The sequence below is a fragment of the Pseudophryne corroboree genome, chromosome 1, assembly GCF_028390025.1.
Source record: "Pseudophryne corroboree isolate aPseCor3 chromosome 1, aPseCor3.hap2, whole genome shotgun sequence".
Lineage (NCBI taxonomy): Eukaryota > Metazoa > Chordata > Amphibia > Anura > Myobatrachidae > Pseudophryne > Pseudophryne corroboree.
In genome coordinates, this window is record NC_086444.1 from 158,868,788 (window position 1) to 158,883,324 (window position 14,537).

The following is a 14,537-nucleotide window of genomic DNA, read 5'->3' on the forward strand; positions in this document are numbered from 1 at the left end:
TGCTGGGGACTCCGTCAGGACCATGGGGATTATACCAAAGCTCCCAAACGGGCGGGAGAGTGCGGATGACTCTGCAGCACCGAATGAGAGAACTCCAGGTCCTCCTTAGCCAGAGTATCAAAATTTGTAAAATTTTACAAACGTGTTCTCCCCTGACCACGTAGCTGCTCGGCAAAGTTGTAATGCCGAGACTCCTCGGGCAGCCGCCCAGGATGAGCCCACCTTCCTTGTGGAATGGGCATCTACATATTTCGTCTGTGGCAGGCCTGCCACAGAATGTGCAAGCTGAATTGTACTACAAATCCAGCGTGCAATAGACTGCTTAGAAGCATGAGCACCCAGCTTGTTGGGTGTATACAGTATAAACAGCAAGTCAGACTTTCTGACTCCAGCCGTCCTAGCTATATATATATATATATATATATATATATATATATATATATTTTTAGGGCCCTGACCACGTCTAGTAACTTGGAGTCCTCCAAGTCCCTAGTAGCCGCAGGCACCACAAGAGGTTGTTTCAGGTGAAAACGCTGACACCCCTTTATGAAGAAACTGGAGACGAGTCCCAGTTCTGTCCTGTTCAAATGGAAAATTTTAATATGGGCTTTTGTAAGACAAAGCCGCCCATTCTGACAATCGCCTGGCCGAGGCCAGGGCTAACAACATGGTCACTTCCCATGTGAGATATTTGTCAACAGCATGGTCACTTTCCATGTGAGATATTTCAAATCCACAGATTTGAGCGGTTCAAACCAATATGATTTTAAGAAATCCCAACACTATGTTGAGATCTCACGGTGCCCCTAGGGGCACAAAAAAGCTGTATATGCAATACATCCTTTACAATCTGGACTTCAGGAACTGAAGTCAATTCTTTCTGGAAGAAAATCTACAGGGCCGAAATTTAAATGTTAATGAACCCCAATTTGAGGTCCAAAACACTCCTGTTTTCAGGAAGTGTAGAAATCGACCTAGTTGAATTTCCGTCGTGGAGCCTTCCTGGCCTCACCCACGCAACATATTTTCACCACATGTGGTGATGACGTTGTGCGGTCACCTCCTTCCTGGCTTTGACCAGGGTAGGTATGACCTCTTATGGAATGCCTTTTCCCCTCAGGATCCGGCATTCAACCGCCATGCCGTCAAACGCAGCCGCGGTAAGTCTTGGAATAGACATGGTACTTGCTGAATCAAGTCCCTTCTTAGCTCCCCAGGCCCTTAGTCCTCTGTGAGCATTTCTTGAAGTTCCGGGTACCAAGTCCCTCTTGGCCAATCCGGAGCCACTAGTATAGTTCATACTCCTCTATGTCTTATAATTCTCAATACCCTGGTTATGAGAAACAGAGGAGGGAACACATACACAGACTGGTACACCCACGGTGTTACCAGAACATCCACAGCTATCGCCTGAAGGTCTCATGACCTGGCGGAATACCTGTCCCGTTTTTTGTTCGGGCGGGACGCCATCATGTCCACCTTTGGTCTTTGCCAACGGTCCACAATCATGTTGAAAAACTTCCCTATGAAGTTTCCACTCTCCCGGGTGGAGGTCATGCCTGCTGAGGAAGTCTGCTTCCCAGTCGTCCACTCCCGGAAAGAACACTGCTGACAGTGCTATCACATGATTTTCCGCCTAGCGAAAAATCCTTGCAGTTTTCACTGCCCTCCTGCTTCTTGTGCCGCCCTTCTGTTTACGTGGGCGACTGCCGTGATGTTATCCCACTGGATCAATACCGGCTGACCTTGAAGCAGAGGTCTAGCTAAGTTTAGAGCATTATAAAATTGCTCTAAGCTTATTTATGCGGAGAGAATTCTCCAGACTTAATCACACTTCCCTGGAAATTTTTTTTTCCCTGTGTGACTGTTCCCCAGCCTCTCAGGCTGGCCTCCGTGGTCACCCGCATCCAATCCTGAATGCCGAATCTGCGGCCCTCTAGAAGATGAGCACTCTGTAATCACCACAGGAGAGACACCCTTTTCCTTGGATATAGGGTTATCCGCTGATGCATCTGAGGATGCGATCCGGACCATTTGTCCAGCAGATCCCACTGAAGAGTTCTTGCGGGAAATCTGCCGAATGGAATTGCTTCGTAATAAGCCACCATTTTTACCAGGACTCTTGTGCAATGATGCACTGACACTTTTCCTGGTTTTAGGAGGATCCCGATTAGCTCGGATAACTCCCTGGTTTTCTCCACTGGGAGAAACACGTTTTTTCTGGACTGTGTCCAGAATCTTCCCTAGGAACAGTAGACGTGTCGTCGGAAAAAGCTGCGATTTTGGAATATTTAGAATCCACTCGTGCTGTCGTAGAACTACTTAAGATAGTGCTACTCCGACCTCCAACTGTTCTCTGGACCTTGCCCTTATCAGGAAAGCGTCCATGTTTCTTTTAAGAAAAATCATCATTCCGGCCATTACCTTGGTAAAGACCCGGGGCGCCGTGGACAATCCAAACGGCAGCGTCTGAACTGATAGTGACAGTTCTGTACCAGGAACCTGAAGTACCCTTGGTGAGAAGGGCAAATTTGGACCTGTAGGTAAACGTCCCTGATATCCAGTGACATCATATCGTCCCCTTCTTCCTGGTTCGCTATCACTGCTCCGAGTGACTCCATCTTGATTTGAACGCTTGTATGTAAGTGTTCAAATATTTCAGATCTCACCGAGCCGGTTGGCTTCAGTACCACAATATAGTGTGGAATACTACCCCCTTCCTTGTTGTAAGAAGGGTACTTTGATTATCACCTGCTGGGAATACAGCCTGTGAATTGTGTGAGGGGGAGACGTCTCGAATTTCCAATGTACACCTGGGATATTACATGTAGGATCCCGGAGTTCCCTTGCGAGTGTTGCTGAAACTCTTGAGATGACCCCCTACCGCACCTGAGTCCGCTTGTACGGCCCCAGCGTTATGCTGCGGACTTGGCAGAAGCCGTGAGGAGCTTCTGTTCCTGGGAATGAGCTGCTTGCTGCAGTCTTCTTCCCTTTCCTCTCCCCCTGGGCAGATATGACTGGCCTTCGCCCGCCTGCCCGTATGGGGACGAAAGGACTGAGACTGAAAAGACTGTGTCCTTTTCTGCCAATATGTGACTCGGGGTAACAAAAGGTGGATTTTTCAGCTGTTGCCATGGCCACCAGGTCCAATGGACCGCCCCTTTATACGGCAATACTTCCATATGCCGTCTGGAATCTGCCTCACCTGACCACTGTCGTGTCTCCGTCTGGCAGATATGTACATCACATTTACTCTTGATGCCAGAATGCAAATATGCCTCTGCGCATCACACATATATAGAAATGCATCCTTAAAATGCTCTATAGACAATAAAATCCTGTCCCTGTCAAGGGTATCAAAATTTTCAGTCAGGAAATCCGACCAAGCCCCCTCAGCGCTGCACATCCAGGCTGAGGCGATTGCTGGTCGTAGTATAACACCAGTATGTGTGTATATACTGTTATGATATTTTCCAGCTTCCTATCAGCTGGCTCCTAGAGGGCGGCCGTATCTGGAAACGGTAACGCCATGTTTTTTATAAGCGTGTGAGCGCCTTGTCCACCCTAAGGTGTGTTTTCCAACTCGCCCTTACTACTGGCGGGAAAAAGGGTATACCGCCCATAACTTTCTGTCGGAGGAACCCCACGTATCATCACACACTTCATTTAATTTATCTGATTCAGGCAAAACTACAAGTAGTTTATTCCCACCCTACAAAATACCCTTATTTGTGGTACTTGTGGTATCAGAAATACGTAACACCTCCTTCATTGCCCTTAACATGTAACTTGTGGCCCTAAAGGAAAAATACGTTTGTTTCTTCACCGTCGACACTGGGGTCAGTGTCCGTGTCAGTGTCTGTCGACCGACTGAGGTAAATGGGCGTTTTTACAAGCCCCTGACGGTGTCTGAGACGCCTGGACCGATACTAATTTGTCCGCCGGCTGTCTCATGTCGTCAACCGGCTTGCAGCGTGTTGACATTATCACGTAATTCCATAAGTAAGCCATCCATTCTGGTGTCGACTCCCTAGAGAGTGACATCACCATTACAGGCAATTTTCTCCGTCTCCTCACCAACATTTTCCTCATACATGTCGACACACACGTACCGACCTACAGCACACACATACAGGGAATGCTCTGATAGAGGACAGGACCCACTAGCCCTTTGGGGAGACAGAGGGAGAGTTTGCCAGCACACACCAAAAGCGCCATAATGTATATAACAACCCTAGAAGGTGTTGTTTCTATATATGGGCTCTTAATATATAATTATATCGCCAATTTATGCCCCCCTTCTCTTTAACCCTGTTTCTGTAGTGCAGGGGAGAGTGGGAGCCTTCCTCACCAGCGGAGCTGGTCAGGAAAATGGCGCTGAGTGCTGAGGAGAATAAGCTCCGCCCCTTTCACGGCAGGCTTTTCTCCCGGTTATTAGGAAAACTGGCCTGGGTTAAATACATACATATAGCCTTAATGGCTATATGTGATGTATTTATTTGCCTCTAAGGTAATCTATATTGCTGCCCAGGGCGCCCCCAGCAGCGCCCTGCACCCTCCGTGACCGAGATCAGTGAGCCGTGTAGCAACAATGGCGCACAGCTGCAGTGCTGTGCGCTACCTTCATGAAGACTGAGGAGTCTTCTGCCGCCTGTTTCCGGACCTCCGTTCTGCCGTTCTTCAGCGTCTGTAAGGGGGATCGGCGGCGCGGCTCCGGGACGAACCCCAGGCTGACCTGTGTTCCGACTCCCTCTGGAGCTCAGTGTCCAGTAGCCTAAGACTTCAATCCTCCTGCACGCAGGTGAGTTGCAAGTCTCTCCCCTAAGTCCCTCGTTGCAGTGATCCTGTCGCCAGCAGGAATCACTGATTAGAAACCTAAAAAAAAACTTTTCTAAACAGCTCTTTAAGAGAGCCACCTAGATTGCACCCTCTCGGACGGGCACAAAAACCTAACTGAGGCTTGGAGGAGGGTCATAGGGGGAGGAGCCAGTACACACCATGTGACCTAAAAGCTTTTTAGATGTGCCCTGTCTCCTGCGGAGCCCGCTATTCCCCATGGTCCTGACGGAGTCCCCAGCATCCACTAGGACGTTAGAGAAAATGAGATTACTACTGTAGATATATCAAATCTGAGCTGTTAATGGGGAGTTGCTGTATCATGGTTATGAGCTAGGTGAACTGAGGGGAGGTAATCAGTATGGCGGCTGTTGGGATCCCGGCGCTCAGTATACCAGCGCCGGAATCCTGACACCCGGCATACCGACAACTATTCTCCCTCTTGGGGGTCCATGACCCCCCCCTGGAGGGAAAATAAATAGCGCGCGACACCGTGCCCGCAGCGTGGCGAGCGCAGTAAGCCCGCAAGGGGCTCATTTGCGCTCTCCCTGCTGCCGGCATAACATACTACAACCGAACTGAGTGCCAGGCATCACGCACTATATAATATCACTGTTGTGGAGCCAGTAGTATGGGTACAAAGCTTGCAGCGTGGACCTCTGCATGGTTTTCAGGCTTTGTGATTGTTCTCATAGCCTGTGCAACAATTTCTTCTTATAAGCTTTTGTATGAGGTTTGGTGGTTACCTACAACGGTAATGTCATCTACTATTTTCAGCTATAACTCTGCGCTTACATGACGTACGGTTTTTCAAATCTGGCAAATAGTGGTATATGGGTAAGTTTTTCCTCTTTGTTATTTAACAAGTTTTCACACGTTTCCAATAGTAATTCTGTGATGCTTTTATTTATTGTGTGAATGACATATACTGTAGGGGTGAATTCATTTACTCGGGGCAAACTACCACGGGTGAAAATGGGAGGTAGCCTTGGGCTACCTTCCGAATTCCCCTGATGACTTGTGAACGTCCATGAAATTACCATGTTAACATGCTTTAACACGAGCTAACAGATGTTAAAACACAGAATCCGTGAAAAGTTCACAGATTTGTGCGTTAACGCTGTTGTGGCACCCGTTCACCCCAGAGCCATTTTTTTTAGACCTGCTGAAGCAGGTGACTGTTGGCTTTGGGGCTAATTGGATAGCCACCATGGGAGATCAATTAGCCCGCCGTAATCTACTGCCGCTAATTGAATTTCCATCATAGTCTCTGTATGGCGCATCGTAAATTGGTGACACTGTCAAAATAAATAAGCAAACATTATATTGACTTGGCAAACGTCAAGTCACACAGGCGGGTGGGCCTGACTTTTTATTTCAAAACTATTTGCTCAGTCCACTCCCACTTCAAGACTAGGGTCATTTAGACAAGCAAGAATGGATGATTGATGACTAGGAAACCATTAAAAGACAGCCTTATCAGTATTTACACTGGATTATATTATGTCAGCAATCTTAAATGGATTGTTCCAACCAGGATAGGTGTTTAGATCACTGCAGCTTCTTGCTCAGAAAATCAAGGTAGAATTACACTGCCCTAAGGCACCGTCTGTGTTATTAGAAACACAGCAAGACATCACTTTGAGACTGTCAGTGACAAAGGATTCTATCTGCTTTACAAAAATAACTCGCCATGCCTGGCAACATGTAGTCTGTAAATGAAAATGAAAACGCGGATAAACAAACCTTAAGCGCTTCTTTCCGAAGGTCTTCAGCTAGGTCCTTGCAGAGTTCCCGGCACAATTCATACTGTTCCTCGGCTACATTTATCTCACTGAAGGTCCTGGAATTGTTAATGGCAAGAAAATAATTATCTTTTATATGTTTAAGATCCATTAAGAGGAACTAATACATTCCTTGCTAGAATCTATAGGAGGTGCTGTTTCTTGCTGATCAGAGATGTGCTCATACTTGCTAACACAAATGGAAACTACAGTACAATGACACCTGCCTAGACCAAGGGTGGTCAGTCTGTTAGCAACAACTCAATGAACAGATAAACGCGCAAGGAGCAGGCGATATACTCACCAATCAGATTACAGTTAACGTTTTTGTAGTTTTGAAAATGCTAAGAAATCGAGTGATCAACTGCTATAGGTTACCGGCAGAACCTGTTCCTCAGTGGACCGCTATTCCTAACGCCCCTATCACTTTATAGTATGGACAAGAGCATTTTGAGCATATATAAACCACTGTTAAAAATGAAAGTGCCCCTTGATGAGCTTAACTTGACTGACATAAGTCTAAACACAACTTTCCTTGACAAAAATGAGTCTTGGAAGGACTACAAAGCAATCAATACCTTCAGACGGTGTGCCCAACAATTTATTAGGTTACCAGAATGAATTACCTGTAATGAAATGGCACAAAGAACAGTTCATTCACGCAACACTGGCTTACTAGAGGATGGATAGCTAAGTTAAAAGTAAAGGAAATAGTGCCCTTCCTATAACACAATAGCCACACCTGAAAATGGTCTGTCAGTGAGTAATATCAAAAGACTTGTGAGTAACTAACTAAACGGAGGAATGGCTATTGATATGGAACAGATTGTGGAATGCAGACTTTCAGATATAAACCATAAAGGTACAGTAGAAATACATTGTGCAATGGTAACTGTACAGACATTTCACTGCAGCTATGTTAAAGAAATGCCATATTGCCTACTCCATCCATCCATTACAGACACTTGGGGCACTGCTCCCTTATTTGGGACAGTGGCCCTCATTCAGCATCAGCTGCAGTGTTGCCTGTCAATCAGGTTTTAATTACCTACCGGTAAATCCTTTTCTTGTAGTCCGTAGAAGATACTGGGAATCCATTTAGTACCATAGGGTATAGACGGGTCCACTAGGAGCCTTGGGCACTTTAAGAATTTGATAGTGTGCGCTGGATCCTCACTCTATGCCCCTCCTAACTAACTCAGTCTAGGAAACTATGCTGGATAGTGAGCCTGATCCAGCGTGCAATAGACTGCTTTGAAGCAGGACACCCAATTTTATTGGGCTCATATAGAACGAACAGCGATTCAGATTTTCTGTGACGAGCTGTTCTCTTTACATACACCTTCAAAGCCCTCACAACATCCAAAGTCTTTGAAGTAGCAGAGGTGTCCGTCACAGCCGAAACCACAATAGGTTGGTTGATGTGAAAAGCGCACACCGCCTTAGGAAGAAATTGCTGACGAGTTCTAAGTTCAGCTCTGTCCTCATGGAAAATTATGTAGGGACTCTTGTGAGAAAACACCCCTAGCTCCAACACACGTCTTGCTGAGGCCAAGGCCAACAGTGTGACGGTCTTCCATGTAAGGTACTTTATGTCAACCTCCTGTAACGGTTCAAACCAGTCTGTTTGGAGGAACTGCAACACCAAGGTGCCATGGGAGGCACAAAGGGAGGCTGGATGTGCAGAATACCTTTCAAAAACGTCTGGACCTCAGGAAGAGAAGCCAATTGTTTCTGAAAGTAAATAGACAAGGCCAAAATTTGGACTTTAATGGGACCTAGGTGTAGGCCCACATCCACTCCCGACTGCAGATAAAGCAGGAGACGTCCCAGATGAAATTCCACCACAGAATATTGTCTGGTTTTACACCAAGAGACATACTTCTTCCATATACGGTGGTAATGTTCAGACGTTACCCCCTTCCTGGCTTGGATCATAGTCAGGATGACCTTGTCAGGAATCCCTCTTCTGGCTAGAATCAGCCGTTTAACTTCCATGCCTTTAAATGTAGCCGCGGTAAGTCTTGATAGACGAACGGGCCCTGTTGCAGAAGATCCTCGCGAAGAGGTAGAGGCCACGGATCTTTGATCAGCATCTCGAGATGATCCTCATACAAGGCCCTTCGAGGCCAGTCCGGAGCAATGAGGATTGCGTGAACCTTTTCCCTTTTTATTCTCTTTAGAATTCTTGGGATCAGAGGAAGTGAAAGAAACATGTACACCAGCTGGTAGACCCACGGAGTTGTCAGAGCATCTACCGCCACTGCTTGTGGGTTTCTCGACCTGAAACAATACCGCTTGAGCTTCTTGTTGAGTCAAGAGGCCATCATGTCGATCTGTGGATATCCCCACTGACGTGTCAACCACCGGAACACCTCCGGGTGGAGGCCCCACTCCCCCGGATGCAGGTCATGTCTGCTGAGGAAGTCTGCTTCTCAGTTGTCTACTCCCGGAATGGAGACCGCTGAGGAGAATTCTTGACACCTCTGACATTGCTGCTCTGCTTTTCGTTCCGCCCTGTCGGTTTATGTACGTTACCGCTGTTACATTGGAACCAGGCCATTCAAATCCCGTCGGACAAAGTAGAGATGAGGCCTGCAGAAGGGCATTGTAGATTGCCCTGAGTTCCAAGATGTTTATTGGAAGGACGACTTCCCGACTTGACCATCTTCCCTGAAACTGTACCCCTTGGGTGACTGCTCCCCAACATATGAGGCTTGCGTCTGTGGTTAGCAGAATCCAATTCTGAATCCTGAACCTCCGACCCTTGACGAGGTAAGAAGTCTGTAGCCACCACAGAAGGGAGATTCTGGCTTTTGGCGAGAGACAGATCCTCTGGTGCATGTGAAGATGCGATCCGGAGCATTTGTCCAACAGATCCAGCTGGAAGGGCCTCACATGAAACCTTCCGTACTGAAGCGCCTCGTAAGAGGCCACCATTTTCCCCAGAAGGCGAATGCACAGATGCACAGAGATCCAGGTTGGCTTCAGGACAGCCCGAACCATTGACTGGAGTTCCATAGCCTTCTCCAAGGGAAGGAACACTCTCTGAGACTCTGTGTCCAGTATCATTCCCAGGAAAGGAAGCCTCTGTGTTGGTTCCAATTGAGATTTTGGTAAGTTCAGACTCCACCAGTGATCCAGGAGTAGTCTGGTTGAGAGGCCAAAGCCGCCCAACAACCGCTCCCTGGACGGAGCCTTTATCAGAAGATCGTCCAAGTGCGGAATTATGTTCACTCCCTGTTTGCCGAGTAGAAACATCATCTTTGCCATCACCTTGGTGAACACTCTCGTTGCCGTGGAGAGACCAAATGGCAGGGCCTGAAACTGATAGTGGTAGTCCTGCAGTGCATACCGTAGATAAGCCTGATGAGGCGGCCAGATCGGAATGTGAAGGTGCGCATCCTTAATATCCAGAGACACTAGGAATTCCCCCTCCTCCAGACCTGAGATCACCGCTCTCAGACTCCATCTTGAGTTTGAACACTCGTAAGTACGGGTTCAACGACTTAAGGTTCAAAATCAGTCTTACCAAACCGTACGATTTCGGTACTACAAACAAGTTGGAATAATATCCTTTGTTTTGCAGATGAGGTGGAACTGGAACAATGACCTGAGTCTGTACCAGTTTTTGAATGGCGTCCTGTAAGGTTATACTTGCTTCCTGTGAAACTGGTAAGCCTGATTTGAAGAATCTGTGAGGTGGGAGCTCCTGAAACTCCAGTCTGTAGCCTTGGGAAATAAGACCCAGGGATCCTGGCAGGATGTTGTCCAGATGTGACTGAAACATTTTAGTCGGGCTCCCACCTGCCGGTCTTCCAGGCATCGCGGTTCACCGTGAGCTCTGCTCCTGTGAACCAGCAGTTGCTGGTTTTTGTAGTTTACCTCTAGCGCCTCTGGTGGCTGTAGAAGAACCTCTGGTTTTGCCCTTAAACTTGGCATTCCAAAAGGACTGTAGATTAGGTCCTGAGTAAGCCTTCCTGGCTTGGGGAGCTGCAGAAGGAAGATACGTGGACTTACCTGCATTAGCTTTGGAGATCCATTTGTCTAGTTTATCTCCAAATAAGGCCTCTCCTGTGAAGGGTCGGCCTTCCACGCCTTTCCTGGAGTCCGCGTCAGCAGTCCACTGGCATAGCCATAAGCCTCTGCTTGCTGACACTGCCATAGCAGTGGTGTGTGCATTAAGCAATCCTATTTCTTTTATGGCTTCCACCATAAAATTCGCAGAGTCCTTTATATGTTGCAGGAGTACCTAACCCCTCAATTTGGTTACCCAATCATTTGGCGATGGCCTTAGTAATCCACCCATGCTATAGTGGGTCTCTGGGCCACCCGAGCAGCTGTATACAAAGATTTGAGTGTATTCTCAATTCTACGATCAGCCGTGTCTTTTAGGGAGGCTGCACCAGGGACAGGCAATACAATTTTCTGTGACAGCCTAGATAGTGATGCATCCACTATCGGTGGATATTCCCATTTTTTCCTATCCTCAGGAGGAAAGGGAAAAGATGATATCAACCTTTTAGGGATTTGAAATTTCCTATCAGGATTAACCCACAGTTCTTCAAACAGGGCATTTAGTTCTTTTGACACAGGAAAAGTGGCTGAGGATTTCTTCTTTATCTTAAAATAAGATTCCTCACTCTCCTCTGTTACCTAATCAGGGATATGTAGAACTTTTCTCATAGCTTCTATGAGAGCCTCTATTCCCTGTGACAGAGTAGCCTCCCCCACCTCTGAGTCCACCTCCCACTCATCCATGTCTGACCCCTCATCATCAGAGTCAGACTGCAGGATATGGGCCAAAGGACCTTTTTGCGGACAAATGGTAGGGGACTGAGACACTGGTTTGGGTACTGAGTCTCTGTTCATAAACTCAGTCATCGATTTTTTTAAGTATTGCGTCTCTTTCTCATTGCGGGACAATTTAGTAGAAATATTGGAAAACATTCCCCTAATGGAATCCAGCCAAGCTGGCTCTGCCTCGCTAGCCTGGGAGGGTGTACTACACTGAGTACACTGCAGTGAACCCACTGGAGAATAGGAATACTGTGCCTTACATGAAACACACTCTTTGTCTGACATAATGTGACAGTGACAGCACATACACACAGGAAAAGGTTAAATGCACAATTAACCCACAAAGAGCCCTTCCAGAGAGACACAGAGATAGTCTGGAGCCAGCACACAGCACCCTTACTGCTAATGCCAAGCTTAGCCGGGTCGCAGACTAAGTACCCAAATTGGGGACTTAGTACACTAGTAAGCGCTCCCCCCCTGCTATGACCCCCTGGTACAGCTGAGGTAATCTGGAGTCTCTCCAGAGGAGCTGCACTACCCTGTCAGTCAGCGTCTGTGTCCACTGCAGAGGGAAAATGGCGCTGGTGAGCTGCTGGATCCGCTCATAGTGCAGCCCCACCCCATCAATGGCATGCGGTGTTCCTGCTTTTTTATACTGGCTGAGGTAATTTTAGTGCTTACAGTACAACGGAGTCAGACGCCTTAAAAGTCTGTAATGCCAGTCTAGGTACTGTGTACACCCGTAGTGTACTTAGACTCAGTTCGCTCCCTCAGAAGCGGTGCGTCTGCACTGTGTACTGAGTCCCGAGACCCAGCCGACCCACCTAGAAGCCGTGCATCTCCGTACCCTCATGCCGCCATAATGGCCGGCGACCCGCTAACCGGGACGCTGGCTTAGTACTCACCACTCTTCTTACTTCTGGCTCTGTTAGGGGTGGCAGCGTGCTGCGGGAATGTATGCTCGCCGTGGTGGGGCTTGCGAATAGTTCCCTCAGGAGCTAGTGTCCTGTCAGCGGGGAACGGGACCATTAACCCTTCAAGAGGTTGGGCCATTCCGCCCCCCTAAGTCCCAGGATGCAGGCAGGCTGGTGCCATCCAGACCTGCCTGAAAAAAACAAACATACAAAATAAATGCAGAAAACTCTTCAGGAGCTTCCAGCGACGTGACCGGCTCCTCCGGGCACATTTACTAAACTGAGTCTGGTAGGAGGGGCATAGAGGGAGGAGCCAGCGCACACTATCAAATTCTTAAAGTGCCCAAGGCTCCTAGTGACCCATCTATACCCAATGGTACTAAACGGATTCCCAGTATCCTCTAAGAGAAAGAATGTCTCTGATGCAGAGGAGTGGCAGAGAGCGTGGCGGACTTAGGTATACATACTCTGGCTATGTCACATATACTATGCAGTGCAGTAATACACACACTTTGATTTGTATCGATGGGGCAGATGTATTAACCTGGAGAAGGCACAAGGAAGTGATAAACCAGTGATAAGTGCAAGGTGATAAACACACCAGCCAATCACCTCCTAACTGTTCATTTACATATTGGAGCTAATTGGCTGGTGTATTTATCTGGTTAATGCATTCATTTATATGATTAATACATCTGCCCCATTGTCAGAAGCTGGCTTTACTTGCTCTGTAAGTAGTGTGGTGTCATATTATTTAGACTGCGCAAAGCAAACAAGTGTGCTTGAGATTGAAACTATAAAGCCAAAGTCAGTTTCTGCCCTTTCAAACTGTTAATGGATGTTAGAATATTAGGTACACAGGTCAGTGCAGATATATCATGACATGAGCCATTAACAATAAATGTAATCATTTGCATAGGCTAATATAATGTTTTTTAAAACTGCAAGTATGATGAGCGTGATTAGCATGAGTCAATATGGGGCGCTACTTAGTTTTTCTACCAAGGCTGCTGTGTAATAAGATATAGTCAGTCTCAGGAATATACAGCACACAACTGGCCTGGGAGCCTAGTGCACCATATATTAGCTGAGCGGCTCACATGTAAAAAACATTTAATAGATATTACACATATAAAATATCAATAAGACCTTAAAGTACAATTGATAAAAATATAGCACACAAGTACTGTAGGCATTGAGGATAATAGTGAGTCAGCAGTTAATAATAGACATAACCATAGGAATTCCTTGTCCTACAGCCTTTTAGTGTTATTATGTTGTATGGGTCTACAGTATATACAAAACTGGCCCTTTGGATAAAATGTCCAGCATAAAGGTATATTACCAGCTCCATGCAGAATGAATGAGGTCCAGAATAGCAAAGGATGTCAATAGACATTTGTTGGTTCCTAGGGATCCGGGATCGGGATTGGCAGGATATAGGCCAAAAAATGGGCGGGATTCAATCCTGGGATTGGGGTATTTTCCTGCCCCATTTTTTTTTTATTTTTAATGGCGGGCAGCGTTGAGCGTCCTCAGGAGGCACAGCTCCCTCCTTCCGGCTCCCCCTGCCCCCAGCAGTGCGTACTACGCAGTGTGACATGATTTCAGAGGTCACGTTGCGCAGTCTGATGACAGCTGCCCGGGCCACACCCCGCAAACCCTCCCACCCACAATGGTGAGGCTGACGCTAGCTGCTACGATTGCACCTTGCCTCCCGCAGCTCGTGAGCCCGACTCCCACCCACGATGGTGAGTATTTGTGTGGGCCGGGGTATTCCGGGATTTACCTTTTTTCAATCCTGATACCCGGGATTGAAAAAAAGGCCCAGGATTGGCTTCCCTTACATTAGATATATATATATATATATATACACATACATTATATATCTATATCTATATATACACACACACATATACACACACACACACACACACACACACACACACGTATACATATATTAAGCACGGTATGTGGCCACATAAACATACCTTTGGAAAAGCTACCGGTTGATGCAGTAAAACACGCCAGTGATATTCTCTGTCAGCAATCATGCTACTATAAGGATGGGAGGCACTTGATATGCCGGCTGTCAGGATCCCAGCGCTCAGCATACCGGCGCCGGTATCCCGACAGCCGGCATACCGACAACTATTGTCCCTCTTGGGGTGTCCACGACACCCCTGGAGGGAGAATAAATAGC

At 47.1% G+C, this 14,537-nt stretch overlaps 1 protein-coding gene across 3 annotated transcripts in view; it reads right to left on the reverse strand.

Annotated features, from left to right (window-relative positions):
• Positions 1–14,537, reverse strand: part of POLK (DNA polymerase kappa) — a 309,870-nt gene that overhangs the window by 51,681 nt on the left and 243,652 nt on the right. For all 3 annotated transcript variants that reach the window (XM_063963814.1, XM_063963824.1, XM_063963822.1), the window contains one exon: positions 6,583–6,679. In XM_063963814.1, the coding sequence (XP_063819884.1) occupies positions 6,583–6,679 (97 nt within the window). The remainder of the gene's footprint in view (positions 1–6,582; positions 6,680–14,537) is intronic.